This window comes from Salvelinus alpinus, chromosome 8 (genome assembly GCF_045679555.1).
Source record: "Salvelinus alpinus chromosome 8, SLU_Salpinus.1, whole genome shotgun sequence".
NCBI classification, from domain to species: Eukaryota; Metazoa; Chordata; class Actinopteri; order Salmoniformes; family Salmonidae; genus Salvelinus; species Salvelinus alpinus.
Window position 1 is genome coordinate 26519452 of NC_092093.1, and position 16798 is coordinate 26536249.

The following is a 16798-nucleotide window of genomic DNA, read 5'->3' on the forward strand; positions in this document are numbered from 1 at the left end:
CAATCTAAGATACCAAAAATGTTTTCTGTTCATGCTGGCGTGGAATCACCCAGATGTATATTATGTGTGCACGTTATATGACCTGTTTTAGATCAGGAAAGCTCTCTTCACTGATTTTCACTTTGCTTAGTTTGCTATGTGAGATATCAGCGAAATAGTTTGTTCTCCACCGCTTGAGTGTTAATAGCGTTTGTTTTTATATTTTGTGGGTGTAGCTTCTCCAGTTCAACCCCATAGAGAGGCTGGGGGCGGGGGTGGCAGGAGCAGAGGACATCAAATCACATCCCTTCTTTGGCCGAGTGGACTGGCCCAAATAAGCCCAGTGCATTGTGGGACGGTGGAGGTCAGAAATGAATGCTCTGGGCGGATCGAGCTGCTGACAGGGTGGGCACACACACACACACACACACACACACACACACACACACACACGTACACCCAGACATGGCCAGTGTCAACAAGTGAACTCTTGTTGGGGAGTTGGTCAAATCGTCTACACACCTACCTTGTACATGTTACTCTCACTGACGTTCTCTTTTTCCTCATGTTGACCAGCTTAGACTGTTGAGACATGATGCATGTGGTGCAATAAACTAACTAGTGCTTTTATGGAAGGGTGGTTCACAAAGTCAATGAAACGTTTTATTATTTCAACAAGACAACCAACGGTCTTCTGACATTTCACAGTCCATGTACGTTCCCCTGTATTGATAGGTTGCATACTGTTTTCTCCGACCTAAAATTGTAGATGCCCTCCTCTTGGCCGCAGAGCCAGAATGTTGCTGTTTTAAACCTTAATATCCTGCAATTCTACACTTTGCCATGGGGCGAACTGAAAATGTTACTGTTTTAAAGCTAATTCCCTGCAATTCTACACTTACTACAATTCTACACATAATTCAACACATTTTGCTGTGGGGCGGTGAGAACATTTTTTACTTTTAAAGCTAGTTTCCTGCAATTCTACACATTTTGTCATAGCATAAGAACACGGCATAAGCCATTTGAGTGACTCAAACATAACATCTATGGGGGCCCCATGCCATTTTTTGACTTTTAGACTCTCCCGGACTGTCTAGTTTTTGTTTTGGTGATTGTTAGTTCTCAAAGATGATCTTATTTTAAAATATATAGCTCTTAGCTTTTCTACCTACTTTTATATCTGGTTTTAGTCATTTCCGTTTACACTGAAAACATTTTATCCTGAAAGTTATTTGAATTTTTGCATAAAAAAAAAAAAACTACATTTTTGGGAGTTTTGACAACGATTGGCCACTGCTAGATGAATATAGGGGAAACACTGGCATTGTACACGGGAGATGCATTGTATAACAGTTGCCATGGTTGAATGAAGGGTGAATATTGGTTGGATTATGGTTGAGTAATGTTTTTGTAGGGTTGTCTGAATGGTATAGTCGAAGGTGCGTTTTTTTTTTAGCCAGAGAAACCCACTGTACTGTACATCAGTGTTCTTCTGTGCATTTGATAATATATTATATATCATATTTAATGAAAAGACAACTATTATAGATTCAATAATTGATGTTCATGCATTGATCTCGTCATGTCCATTGTCATGTAGCCTAAAACTCCCCATCTGTGTGTTGTCAAGGTAACTTGTAATGTAATTTATATTCATCTGTCTTACACCCAATCCTCATTGGTGTCCACTTCTACTCTGACCAATACCTACTATTTTCAATCACTCACTGCCTCTACACATTTTTTTTTACAATGAATGTAGAGCTCCCATCGGATGACCTGACAGACTCCGCCTATTACAAGTCCCACTGTATGCTGCCTTGTTAAAATGGCAGAACACTGTCACCCCCAATGTAACTCCTGCGCATCACATACTGCCTCCTGCGCATCACATACTGCCTGTAACTAACCACAGATCTAGGATCAGCTTACACTAACCCAATATAACCATAAACTACTCAGAGGAAAAACTGACTATAGACCAGTACTTGGACACCTTGATGATTTGAAAATCCCTATTCAAACCTGATTGATTCCTCTATTTTGTTCTGGCTCTCTGGTTAATTGATTGACTAACGGCATGGCATGGACCTAGCAGTTAGCCGTACACTTAGTCACTATCCATGTCCTACAATGACCTATTCTCTGAGATGCCAAACACTACCAGTGAGAGATGTATGTATGCCTACAATAGTTGGTTTTGTATGTTTCTTACTGTATCTAGCTATTCTCACTTACACATGTTTTATGTATTAGTCTGTCTTCTCTGGAATACAACTTAATAAACACACATCTGGATCATCTATCAGTGGTGGGGATCTGCTTCTTAGTCCTGTATGTGTGGATATAACTGGGTGTGTGTTTTGTAGTGGACAAGTGGTTTTAGTCAGTGGTTTATCATCTGCCATTTGTACTCAGTTCATGGTGGATCTGCCGGGTGTGTGTTTCTGGGGATACAGTCCCTCTCTCTGATCAGTAGGAGTGATGACACTCCTAAAGAGCTGCTGTCAGTCCTGCTGAGTATCACCCTGACCCTGATAGAAGCCAACACACACACACACACACACACACACACACACACACACACACACACACACACACAAGTAAGGAGTTTTTAGAATTGCCAGTGTATCAGGTTCAGTGACTCTAGTTCCTGGCTGTGCCTTAGTAAGAACTGATTATGGGTTTTGCTGGTTAATATCAAGACCTGACTCATTAGTTACACACAGGGTGAGAGGTTCACTCCACTGCACTGACCACTGTGTGTGTGTGTGTGTGTGTGTGTGTGTGTGTGTGTGTGTGTGTGTGTGTGTGTGTGTGTGAGAGACTGTAAAGGAATTATCCACTGCTTACAAAAGTCTCAGAATATAGTCCCTTTTCCAGTTGGGACACAATCCACTAAGTGTATCAAGCCTTTCCAGGTGTGATGTCTTCAAAGGAGAGAAATGATGTTCCTTACAGTGCTTACTACATGTCTCACCTTATGGACCTTATTGCTATCCTATATTGTTTTCATGTTGTACAGCATAGTTTGTTGAACTGTCCTGCCCTTGGAACATTCTAGAATCCTCTCAAAGCCGCCTTGCCCTGGGAACAATGGCTCCTCACACACAAAGGACCCTGATGCCTGTGTGTGTGTGCGTGTGTTTGTGCGTGCCACAGGGAAGGACTCATCTAGTCAGGGGCTAGATTAAGAGGACATGCCAAGGTCCTCCCATGATGCAACAGAATGCTATCAGCTCAAGCCTCAGAGCGGAGCGCCACCAAGACCTGCAGGGAGGAGATCAACCTCTGATCCCCAGCAACTTACTGTTCCACTCATCCCTCTCTTCCTCTCTCTCTTTGTCTTTCTCTCCCTCTATCCATCTCTCGCTCACTATCTGGCATCCACTGTTCTTCTGTCCTACACCCTGGCATCCTCTCCTTTTTGTATGTAACTCCCTTCTGGTGTCCTCTCTCTCTCTCTCTCTCTCTCTCTCCCATACATGCATGCAGCCAATTGGCTTGCCCTCTGCGTCATACTGCTGGTGGTCAGGTTTTGTTTTTGTCTTTGGTGGTTTGACTTTCCTCCACAAAGCACAGGAGGACTCCAAATAGCCCAGGGTGGGACACACAGCTGAAGAGTTCTGCCGCTTACGATCCCCGGGCATCTTCTCCAGCTTCTGTCAGAGCCATGATGTTATAATGAAGAGACGCAAAGCTTTTAGTAATAATTTTAAAAAATGAATTTAACTTGTGTAGCGCTATTCATTATTATTCAAAAGAATCTCAAAGCACATTAAAAGCAGACAGACAACACACCTGCCTTTCTGACGGTCCCCTCCAAGAGTCACCCCTCCGTAGGTACAGGTGCTCCATTGATGAACATTTGGTGATGCCACAGCTGCTGACAAGTGCACACAAAGTACCCCCATCACACCATGTACCCCCCCATCCACCCCATCACACTCACACCGACTTCCACCTCTTGGGATATATGCTACATGGTCAGAGTAGTGATATGAGGAAGGATGCGGGGGCTCTACAGGACTACAGTATAATAGAAACGGTTGAGGTTAGGCACCAAGTGTATAGTAGCAGGTGTTCCACTGTCTCATTCCCCTGTTTCACTATAACAATTACAGGACAGGGTCAAGACTGCAGTATTTGGCCCAATCACAGATCTAGGATCAGATAACATGACCTTGATCTTAACTGTTAACTGCACTTCAGGGTAGCATCTTACATTGGGGCACAGGGACATATAGGGCACGTTGTGACCCTGTGACAGTCCCTTAGCCTCACGGTGTAGATCACTAGTTGCTCCCGGAGACAATTTCACAAGGTCAAAGGGAGTTCAGCGTAAACATTACAAGTCGTCCGGGTCATCGTTGTTAGCAATTGTAGGAATGTTGGGTGTGGAATACTTTATAGATATACAGTATTTGACCATTGAACCTGTGATACTTATACAGGCCACACTTCGTAACCTGAAAAATAAATCATACTATTGGTTATTGCATAAGCAATGACACAATTGAATACATTTTTTTCTCAAAATTATTGTATTCTACTTTACATGCCTACATATGCCAATTAAAACACACCTTGCAGGGCTGCGCTTTTTTTCAGTTTGTGCATGAAAGAGAACAAGACACTAACCCTAGGAGATATCTCTGCTCTCTTCAAGCTGAGTTACACCAGGGTACTCTGTGAAACGTCCTCTAACTACTCCAGGTAGACAGGGCGGTTATTTTCTCCCTGAGCGCTGGTTATTCTACCTCACCTTCTGTGTCACATTGAATATGCAGACGGAGGACTTTATATAATACTATATCCATCCGTGAGTCATATGGACTGAGTCAGATGTTAAGGAAGTCTCAACTGGCTCCCAAAACACGTGTCACAAGTAATCTCTCCCCCTAGACCTGAGGTGTCTCCTTTTGTTGTTGTGGCAGTGTGTGTGATGAGTGTGGAGCACTCTCTGGTGTGTTTAGGCATGCCGTTAGCGTCCCAGTAACATAGCATTAGCTTCCCGGTCAACTCAATGGCCCGGCGCTGTCTCAACAGCTTGCTCACGCTCCGATACACACACCTTCTGTGGCTCTGCAGCACCGCTCATTAGTCCTCCTCTCCTCCTTTATCTCCTCTCTCTCTTTCTGCCTCTCTCCTTTCTGCTCTCGCTCCAGGCCAGGGCTGAGGAGGCCGCAGCAGGGGCCCGTGTTAGCACTTCCTCCCCCCTCTCTGTGTCATTGTCGCCGGTCACGGCTCAGAGGCACGGGTCCTTGACTTCCAGAGACAGCCAGAACGAGAGAGAGAAAAAGGGAGGGAGAGAGTGCCATCAGATCACTTTCCCCTCCGTGTCTTGGGCTGTCGCGGGTGCCGCAGGCTTCCTGGAGGGGAATGTGACGCCTGTTAAGGAGCTGCATTCCCAGGAAGGCGGGCTGGGAGCGACACAGCGCTAATCTGTGATTCTCCGAGGGGAACTCTTCCTGGCGCCGAGACGCATTCTGTCACTGCACCGCCGGGGCCCCAGACCACATCTCACACATCTAGGAGGAGAGGAGAGGGGGAAGAAAAGGAGATAGGGTAGTGAAGCTGATGGCACCTCTCACATACAAGGGGGATGGAAGGGGGAAATAGGGGGAGGTTATAAAGGAAGGCAGGTGACATCTTTCACATTCTGTGCATGGGGAGAGGGGGAGGTGAGGGTGTCTGGTGGGTGGGGAAGGAGGTTAGAGAGGAGGGAGGAGATGAGGGTGTCTGGTGGGTGGGGTAGGAGGTTAGGGAGGAGGTGAGGGTGTCTGGTGGGTGGGGTAGGAGGTTAGAGAGGAGGGAGGAGGTGAGGGTGTCTGGTGGGTGGGGTAGGAGGTTAGAGAGGAGGGAGGAGGTGAGGGTGTCTGGTGGGTGGGGAAGGAGGTTAGAGAGGAGGGAGGAGGTGAGGGTGTCTGGTGGGTGGGGAAGGAGGTTAGAGAGGAGGGAGGAGGTGAGGGTGTCTGGTGGGTGGGGAAGGAGGTTAGAGAGGAGGGAGGAGGTGAGGATGTCTGGTGGGTGGGGAAGGAGGTTAGAGAGGAGGGAGGAGATGAGGGTGTCTGGTGGGTGGGGAAGGAGGTTAGAGAGGAGGGAGGAGGTGAGGGTGTCTGGTGGGTGGGGAAGGAGGTTAGAGAGGAGGGAGGAGGTGAGGGTGTCTGGTGGGTGGGGAAGGAGGTTAGAGAGGAGGGAGGAGGTGAGGGTGTCTGGTGGGTGGGGTAGGAGGTTAGAAGAGGAGGGAGGAGGTGAGGGTGTCTGGTGGGTGGGGTAGGAGGTTAGAGAGGAGGGAGGAGGTGAGGGTGTCTGGTGGGTGGGGTAGGAGGTTAGAAGAGGAGGGAGGAGGTGAGGGTGTCTGGTGGGTGGGGTAGGAGGTTAGAGAGGAGGGAGGAGGTGAGGGTGTCTGGCGGGTGGGGTAGGAGGTTAGAGAGGAGGGAGGAGGTGAGGGTGTCTGGTGGGTGGGGAAGGAGGTTAGAGAGGAGGGAGGAGGTGAGGGTGTCTGGTGGGTGGGGTAGGAGGTTAGAGAGGAGGGAGGAGGTGAGGGTGTCTGGTGGGTGGGGTAGGAGGTTAGAGAGGAGGGAGGAGGTGAGGGTGTCTGGTGGGTGGGGTAGGAGGTTAGAGAGGAGGGAGGAGGTGAGGGTGTCTGGTGGGTGGGGTAGGAGGTTAGAGAGGAGGGAGGAGGTGAGGGTGTCTGGTGGGTGGGGTAGGAGGTTAGAGAGGAGGGAGGAGGTGAGGGTGTCTGGTGGGTGGGGTAGGAGGTTAGAGAGGAGGGAGGAGGTGAGGGTGTCTGGTGGGTGGGGTAGGAGGTTAGAGAGGAGGGAGGAGGTGAGGGTGTCTGGTGGGTGGGGTAGGAGGTTAGAGAGGAGGTGAGGGTGTCTGGTGGGTGGGGTAGGAGGTTAGGGAGGAGGTGAGGGTGTCTGGTGGGTGGGGTAGGAGGTTAGGGAGGAGGTGAGGGTGTCTGGTGGGTGGGGTAGGAGGTTAGAGAGGAGGGAGGAGGTGAGGGTGTCTGGTGGGTGGGGTAGGAGGTTAGAGAGGAGGGAGGAGGTGAGGGTGTCTGGTGGGTGGGGTAGGAGGTTAGAAGAGAGAGGCAGAGGTTAGAGGCTGGTAAGGAGGGAGTGAGAAAGGTGCAACCTGGGGGAGTTGGGGGGCTGAGCGGAGAGGGCAAGAGTGGGTTGGTGGGGGGTGAGTTGCGTCTGTGGGCAGGAGGTGGGGGTTAGAGGGCAGTCGTGAGGGGGTTCTTGAGGGAACACGGAGGTTCCTTGGTGCCCTGACACCTTATGGCATGGCCTGGAGGGAAACAGATGCTGCCAGCCTTGAGTAGGGCACAGATGAGACCGTTTAGAAGGGGAGGACGTGCCTTGTCTTACCAAGGAAGGAGAGAGAGTGTGTGTGATTATAATGCCCTTCAAAAGAAACATGGCTTAAACAAACCACAGTGCCATACAGTAGGATTTTTGATGAGGAAATAATCACTTCCCAATATGTACATCTGTTAGTACTTTTTAGAGCATGATGTTGCAAAAGATTGAAGATGTGAGCTTGAGAGAATGAGTCACAAAGGTTATTTAGGTAATAATGAGCCAAAGTTCAGAATGTGAAATGTGAACTTAAGTAGTTTAGGACTGTAGGTTCCAAGCCCACATGCCCACTGTCACTCTCAAAAGCTGCTGTATATTACCGAAGCGGCTCTAAGTATTTCTCTGTAAGTAATACATCCCCTAGTTACCTTCCTCTTCCGAGCCTGAGTGAGTAGCTGAGGAGGTGTGTGTGTGTGTGTGCGTGTGTGCGCACGCGCTTGTGTGAATTGTGTCTCACATTAGCCTTTTTCCATTAAAGCAATTTCACCGCCCATTGTATTCCTGAAGAGGACCTGGGAAGTCACTAATGGTGTCTCACACACACACACGCAGACACAGACACACACACCTCTCACGGCGTGCTATCATCACCTGTCACCTGATTGCTGTGTAAAACACACACATTAGCATTGAATGAGACACATTATCACTCCTGATTATGTGACGCTAAGAGGTTTCATACAAAAAAAGACCTCACACCTTCCCTCAACAATGCCTGGCGTTACTGAGATAAATGCATGTTTCAGAAAAGCTCTGGCACTCCAGAAGCCTGGAGACTGTGGTAATGGTTTTAATGGGCTCTTGTTATTCACATTCATTAGAGGCAATTTTATTATCAACGCTAATATAAATATTGACGTTAACATACCATTGTACATGTCACTATTTAAATAATTCCTGTAAAATAAAACAAAGAATGTAATGCATTGCTATTATATATGTACAGTACCATTCAAAAGTTTGGACACACCTACTCATTCAAGTTTATTTTTTATTTTTACTATTTTCTACATTGTAGAATCATAGTGAAGACATCAAAACTATGAAATAACACATGGAATCATGTAGTAACCAAAAAAAGTGTTAAACAAATCAAAATATATTTCAGATTCTTCAAATTAGCCACCCTTTGCCTTGATGACAGCTTTGCATACGTTTGGCATTCTCTCAACCAGCTTCACCTGGAATAATTTTCCAACAGTCTTGAAGGAGTTCCATGTATTGAGAACTTGTTGGCTGCTTTTCCTTCACTTTGCGGTCCAACTCATCCCAAACCATCTCAATTGGGTTGAGGTCTGGTGATTGTGGAGGCCAGGTCATCTGATGCAGCACTCCATCACTCTCCATCTTGGTCAAATAGCCCTTACACAGTCTGGAGGTGTGTTGGGTCATTGTCCTGTTGAAAAACAAATTATAGTCCCACTAAGCGCAAACCAGATGGGATGGCGTATCGCTGCAGAATGCTGTGGTAGCCATGCTGGTTAAGTGTGCCTTGAATTCTAAATAAATCACAGACAGTGTCACCAGCAAAGCACCCCCACATCATCACACCTCCTCCTCCATGCTTCCCGGTGGGAACCACACACGCGGAGATCATCTATTCACATACTCTGCGTCTCACAAAGACACAGCGGTTTCTCTTTGCTTATTTGAGCTGTTCTTGCCATAATATGGACTTAGCCCTATTTGGTAAAAGAACATCTTCTGTATACCACCCCTACCTTGTAACAACACAACTGATTGGCTCAAATGCATTATCTTTAACAAGGCACACCTGTTCATTGAAACGCATTACAGGTGGCTACCTCATGAAGCTACTTGATAGAATGCCAAGAGTGTGCAAAGCTGTCATCAAGGCAAAGGGTGGCTAATTTGAAGAATCTCAAATATAAAATGTATTTTGATTTGTTTAACCCATTTTTGTTACTACATATTTCAATATGTGTTATTTCATAGTTTTGATGTCTTCACTATTATTCTACAATGTATAAAATAGTAAAAATTAAGAAAAACCCTTGAATGAGTAGGTGTGTCCAAACATTTAACTGGTACTGTATATGTATGGCTTAAGGCGTAAGGAAGAACCTAATATAGACAGACACACACACACCAGTCAGAATGACCGAGGTGACAGCGGGAGGTTGTGCAGGTGGTCTGCTCTTCCCCGTCTTGATGAGAAACAGGAAGTGTCGGACATGTACGCCGGATACGCTGGACACATGCTGGGGTCAGAGGTCGATGTCCTCTCCTCTCTGCCATGTTGTCTTAAGTCCTGCCTTCCTAATGAGGTCCAGTTACATCCGCCATTCCTCGGTCGTTAAAGGGGTGGAGGGGGGACAGGAGGGAAGAGGCTGTCATTGAATATTTTTTTTAAATCTTTTTCCTTTTTGTGTGCCCCTCCATCCCCCAGCCTCAGCCCACCACCTGGACCCCTCCATCCAGCAGATCAGACCAGGGGGGGCTCCTTCCTCCTGCGGCTCAGCAGGGTCACCGGGCGGTGGGGCTGGAGGGGTCCAGGTGGTGGGCTGAGGCTGGGGGATCATCCTGAGGCACAGACAGAACTGGAACATGGAAGAGCTCCTCTCCTGATATTACGAGTCACAGGAACTTATTGTAGTTTAATTGCAAAATAGCCTCAGCACGTTGATTGTCGCACGGTGCCTATCATAAGTATTCACCACGCTTGGATTTCTTCACGTTGTGTAACAACGTGGGATTCAAATGGATTTAATTGTCATTTTTTTTCAACGATCGACACAAAATACACTATTTACTCTGTAATACTCTAATGTCAAAGATGAATGAAAAACACAAATTTACCTTGATTAGATAAGTATTAACCCACCTGAGTCAATTCATGCTAGAAACACTTTTGGCAGCGTTTACAGCAGTGAGTCTTCTTGGGTAAATTACTTTAGTGCCTTGTTGCATACATGATGCATGTTTTGGAATATTCTGTATATTTGTATTCTTCTTTACAATCTGTCATTTAGGTCCTTATTGTGGAGTCACTACGATGTTGTTGATCCATCCTCAGTTCTCTCCTATCACAGCCATTGAACTTTCTTGCTGTTTTAAAATCACCAATGGCCTCATGGTGACATCCCTCAGCAGTTTCCTTCCTGTCCTGCAGCTCAGTTCAGAAGGACGACTACATCTTTGATGTGTCTGGGTGGTTTAATACATCATCCACAGCATAATTATTAACTTGACCATGCTTAAAGAAATATTTACTGTCTGATTTGTTATAATTACCCATCTACCAATCATTGCACTTCTTGGTCTTTGTAGTTGAATCGGTGCTTGAAATTCAATACTTGACTGAGGGACCTTACAAATGTTGTATGTATGGAGGGCAGAGGAAGGGGTAGTCAAAAATCATGTAAACCCCTATTATTTCACACAGTGAGCCATGTCAGTTATGTGATTTTTATATCATAATTTTACTCCTGAAATTATTTAGGCTTGTCTAAACATTGGGGGTGAATATTTATGCAACGACTTTATTTTTGTTATTTCATGTACAGTGGGGCAAAAAAGTATTTAGTCAGCCACCAATTGTGCAAGTTCTCCCACTTAAAAAGATGAGAGAGGCCTGTAATTTTCATCATAGGTACACTTCAACTATGACAGACAAAATGAGAAAAAACATTTCAGAAAATCACATTGTAGGATTTATAATGAATAAGTATTTGGTCACCTACAAACAAGCAAGATTTCTGGCTCTCACAGACCTGTAACTGCTTCTTTAAGAGGCTCCTCTGTCCTCCACTCGTTACCTGTATTAATGGCACCTGTTTGAACTTGTTATCAGTATAAAAGACACCTTTCCACAACCTCAAACAGTCACACTCCAAACTCCACTATGGCCAAGACCAAAGAGCTGTCAAAGGATACCAGAAACAAAATTGTAGACCTGCACCAGGCTGGGAAGACTGAATCTGCAAAAGGTAAGCAGCTTGGTTTGAAGAAATCAACTGTGGGAGCAATTATTAGGAAATGGAAGACATACAAGACCACTGATAATCTCCCTCGATCTGGGGCTCCACGCAAGATCTCACCCCGTGGGGTCAAAATGATCATGAGCAAAAATCCCAGAACCACACGGGGGGACCTAGTGAATGACCTGCAGAGAGCTGGGACCAAAGTAACAAAGCCTACCATCAGTAACACACTACGCCGCCAGGGACTCAAATCCTGCAGTGCAGACGTGTCCCCCTGCTTAAGCCAGTACATGTCCAGGCCCGTCTGAAGTTTGCTAGAGAGCATTTGGATGATCCAGAAGAAGATTGGGAGAATGTCATATGGTCAGATGAAACCAAAATATAACTTTTTGGTAAAAACTCAACTCGTCGTGTTTGGAGGACAAAGAATGCTGAGTTGCATCCAAAGAACACCATACCTACTGTGAAGCATGGGGGTGGAAACATCATGCTTTGGGGCTGTTTTTCTGCAAAGGGACCAGGACGACTGATCCGTGTAAAGGAAAGAATGAATGGGGCCATGAGATTTTGAGTGAAAACCTCCTTCCATCAGCAAGGGCATTGAAGTTGAAACGTGGCTGGGTCTTTCAGCATGACAATGATCCCAAACACACCCGGGCAACGAAGGAGTGGCTTCGTAAGAAGCATTTCAAGGTCCTGGAGTGGCCTAGCCAGTCTCCAGATCTCAACCCCATAGAAAATCTTTGGAGGGAGTTGAAAGTCCGTGTTGCCCAGCAACAGCCCCAAAACCACACTGCTCTAGAGAAGATCTGCATGGAGGAATGGGCCAAAATACCAGCAACAGTGTGTGAAAACCTTGTGAAGACTTACAGAAAACGTTTGACCTCTGTCATTGCCAACAAAGGGTATATAAAAGTATTGAGAAACTTTTGTTATTGACCAAATACTTATTTTCCACCATAATTTGCAAATAAATTCATAAAAAATCCTACAATGTGATTTTCTGGATTTTCTTTTCTCATTTTGTCTGTCATAGTTGAAGTGTACCTATGATGAAAATTTACAGGCCTCTCTCATCTTTTTAAGTGGGAGAACTTGCACAATTGGTGGCTGACTAAATACATTTTTTGCCCCACTGTATATTCATTTGTAAAAATGTGTAGAATTTTCTGTTCACTTTGACATTATGGAGTATTTTGTGTAGATAAATAACAAAAAATAATAATAATGGAAACTATTTCAATCCCACTTTGAATTGCAGCAAAACATGAAAAAATCTAAGGGGGTGAATATTTATGATGCCTACTGTATATTGGAGCAGCTCATTCCTGCTGCACTATAAATACCAAATAGCAAGAAAGTGAGAGAGAAAAACAGAGTACATACATTCACCGGACAGTTTATTAGTTACACTCATCTAGTACCAGGTCGGACCCCTCTTTGCCACCAGAACAGCCTGAACAACGTCAGAAACGTTCATCAGGGATGTTGGTACATGCTTACGCGATGGCATATCGCAGTTGCTGCAGATTGGACGGCTGTACCTCAATTGTCCAGTGTTGGTGGTCGCGTGCCCACTGGAGCCGCTTCTTCTATCCTTTTTAGCTGAAAAGAGTGGAACCCGGTGTGGTCGCCTGCTGCAATAGCCCATCCGTGACAATGTTCGAGTTGTGCGCTCCAAGATGCCGTTCTTCACTCTGCGCCATTATTTGTCAATTTATGGCCCTCATGTTAGCTTGCATGATTCTTGCTGTTCTCATTCGACCTCTCTCATCAACAAGCTGTTTTTGCCCACAGGACTGCCGTTGACTGGAGGTTTTTTGTTTGTCGTACCATTCTCTGTAAACCCTAGACACTGTTGTGTGTGAAAAACCTAGAAGGCTGGCCTTTTGTTAGATACTGGATCCGGCGCGTCTGGCACCGACGATCATACCACGCTCAAAGTCGCTTAGGTCACTTGTTTTACACATTCTAACATTCAATCGAACAGTAAATTAATGCCTCGATGCCTGTCTGCCTGCTTTACATAGCAAGCATTGGCTCGTGACTCATTGTTTATAGGAGCGATCTATTGTCGTGAATGGGGTGGTGTACCTAATGAACTGTAGCCTATATGTAGCCTTCAGAGAGAAAGAAACAGAAGAGAGACAGACAGAGAGAGAGAGGCAGAGAGAGAGGGAGAGTTCTGGAACTCCTTGGATGTAAATGGTTTTGCTTCCACACCTGTCACCCTGCACACATGCATACAGAGGTCTTTGATAATTACATAATCGTCCGGGAGTACAGAACCATGGAAATGGACATGATGAGTTGTGTTCCGATCCGTGGGACTCCTCCATCTATTTCCATTATTGTAATGTACTGCTGCTGATGACCTGTACTCACACAATTAGCAGCTACTGAGAGGACTGCCCTCGGAAAGAGACCTGCACTGACACACGCCTTCTGGGAATGTGTGGACGTTTTCATTTGTCTTTTTCTTTATATATATTGTTTGCATTTTATTTACCTAGAATTTACTCTAAATGTAAATCTATGGTTTGGGAGTAGGCCTAGTTGGTAGGAGGGAAGAGGTGCATACTGTAAATGTAAATCTATGGTTTGGGAGTAGGCCTAGTTGGTAGGAGGGAAGAGGTGCATACTGTAAATGTAAATCTATGGTTTGGGAGTAGGCCTAGTTGGTAGGAGGGAAGAGGTGCATACTGTAAATGTAAATCTATGGTTTGGGAGTAGGCCTAGTTGGTAGGAGGGAAGAGGTGCATACTGTAAATGTAAATCTATGGTTTGGGAGTAGGCCTAGTTGGTAGGAGGGAAGAGGTGCATACTGTAAATGTAAATCTATGGTTTGGGAGTAGGCCTAGTTGGTAGGAGGGAAGAGGTGCATACTGTAAATGTAAATCTATGGTTTGGGAGTAGGCCTAGTTGGTAGGAGGGAAGAGGTGCATACTGTAAATGTGTGACCCACAAGGTTCCATAGTTTCTTGAGATGTGTATAGTTTAGACTGTGGGCTTCACACTGGTCACTCCCCAGCCATGCCCATAAGCACTTCCTGGTTTGCCAGGAAGGGTGAAGCCTTCTTGATTGAATGTGTGATCAGAAATGTTTGTAACTACAGTAGAAACATTTTTATAGTTTAAAAGACTCGATTCTAAACTCCATACAAGGGATAACATTCTCAAATACTTTTTTAAAGAGTGGCTGAACTCACCGATTCCGCATGTGTTTTTCTGCTGCTCATTAAGAAAAAGAAGATTTATGGTTATTGTATTTTTTTGTCTCTTGAGGCACTATAGCAATAACATATCGACTACTGTTCTCAAAATAGTCAGAATTAGGCCTCCCGGGTGGCGCAGTGGTCTAGGGCACTGCATCGCAGTGCTAGCTGCGCCACCAGAATCTCTGGGTTCGCGCCCAGGCTCTGTCGCAGCCGGCCGCGACCGGGAGGTCCGTGGGGCGACGCACAATTGGCCTAGCGTCGTCCGGGTTAGGGAGGGTTTGGCCGGTAGGGATATCCTTGTCTCATCGCGCTCCAGCGACTCCTGTGGCGGGCCGGGTGCAGTGCGCGCTAACCGGGGGGGCCAGGTGCACGGTGTTTCCTCCGACACATTGGTGCGGCTGGCTTCCGGGTTGGAGGCGCGCTGTGTTAAGAAGCAGTGCGGCTTGGTTGGGTTGTGCTTCGGAGAACGTATGGCTTTCGACCTTCGTCTCTCCCGAGCCCGTACGGGAGTTGTAGCGATGAGACAAGATAGTAATTACTAGCGATTGGATACCACGAAAATTGGGGAGAAAAGGGGAGAAAATGTAAAGATAAATCAAGATATCTGTTATTAATTTTGGCTGTTTGGTGCAGTCTAAAAAAAGTGTGCATGAAAAACTATTCTATTACCAGAGTGTCTGTCTGACAGTGTTTCATAGTGAATCGTTTTACAAAACAGGTCACGGTGGAAGACAAGATGCTCGCGAATAGGTTTAAAATTTTGTAACATGATTGTTAGAATGCAAGTGCGCGTCGTCTTGAATTTACTTACATTTTTGCCACAAACACTGGCAGACTCTGGCTGTTATGATTAGATAGAGCGCAATCACCGCAGTTAGTTCTCCATGCATGACAACTCTCCCTAGGCATTACCATCCCGTGTTAGTGGGCAAGTGGGCATGATTGTAATCCAAACTCAACCCTCGTGTAAATCGTGACGACCTGAGTTAGACAAATCTCACGAAACTCAGTTTTGGAATACACTGACTTTATGACACAAATGATCCTACTCACACTTTTATTTTGTCAATTTTGGCTCCGGAGTAAATGTTTCTGACTAATATTGATGCCACATAGGCTGTTTTCAACCAGAGAAGTAATTTTGTTGTGTTCAGTTGCCCTTATTGTATTGATTATCATGTGAAGTTTCCTCTGTGGACTATTGCTTCTGAAGACCAACGTTTGGAATGCTATTTCCAAGGTCTACTTATGTTGGGGTTCTCTTCTGTGGACTACTTTCCTTTGAATATTATACTGAACTGCACAGCTGATCTGATTTCTTGCAGCAGGGACGGAATTTGATTTAACATTTTCTTTCTTTGATGCACAGCAACATTGTTGCTCAACTGAAATAGAGACTTGATTTTGCATTTCCATTTGTGATTAAGAGACAAGAGTTCTCTGAGAGTTCGGGATTTGTGGTTTGATTCTGTATGCCAGCTGATTCATTTGTAAATACACATTCTTCACATGACATTCGTTGAGTTTAGTGCTGACTGACCGTTGTAGATGTTTACAGTAAATGACAAGGCTTGAATCCATCTCTTTCCCTTCTTTATTCTCTTCAATGGCTCTCATCTTCTGAATCTCTTCTCTCTGTGAATATGTTTCCTTCCTCTCTTTCTCCCCCTCCTTCTCTGTGTCTGTGATCTTTGGAGAATAGGTTGTTGATTCTGGTCTGGGCCTTGGCTCCTGCTCTCTGGTCTTGGCCAGACTTCGATCAGCCTCTGATTGGATCAGGGCTTTTGTGATGGCTGATGGGACAGATTTAAGCCAAGTGGCACACACTGAGCGTGCTCAGTAGCGGGCAGATGGACGCCGAGTGAAAGAGCTGTGATTTCTCATTGTGTCTCTGCGTCTTTAGGGGTGCGTCTCGTACCCCCAAAGCAGATCCAACGTCCAAAAGCACTATTCACAAATCAGTGGTGAGCGCTTTCCCAGTCCAGGGAAACGCCTCTCCAAGATCCCGTCCCTAAGTGTAACCAGGACTGGACCATGAGGAGTTTAGAGCGGAATGTAGAGGACAACACATACCTGCTCACAGGTATAAATGTCTGGGCTATAGGGATGGGCTCAATTTAAGAAAATAATAAAATAATAAATAATAAATCCTCATAAATTATAATAATAATATTACTGTAATATAAGTGCAATATATTTTCAATGAGGATAAAAAAATATATGGAATGTCCCTAAAGCCTGAACGGATTAAATTGTTAACCTTAACCCTAGTGTAATAGCTCTTTTGCAA

At 45.4% G+C, this 16798-nt stretch overlaps 1 protein-coding gene across 2 annotated transcripts in view; it reads left to right on the top strand.

Annotated features, from left to right (window-relative positions):
* rps6kc1 (ribosomal protein S6 kinase polypeptide 1) overlaps positions 1–2285 on the top strand; it is a 49233-nt gene extending 46948 nt beyond the window's left edge. For both annotated transcript variants that reach the window (XM_071413172.1, XM_071413173.1), the window contains one exon: positions 216–2285. In XM_071413172.1, the coding sequence (XP_071269273.1) occupies positions 216–317 (102 nt within the window). In that variant the 3' untranslated portion in view covers positions 318–2285. The remainder of the gene's footprint in view (positions 1–215) is intronic.
* The last annotated feature ends 14513 nt before the right edge of the window (positions 2286–16798 follow it).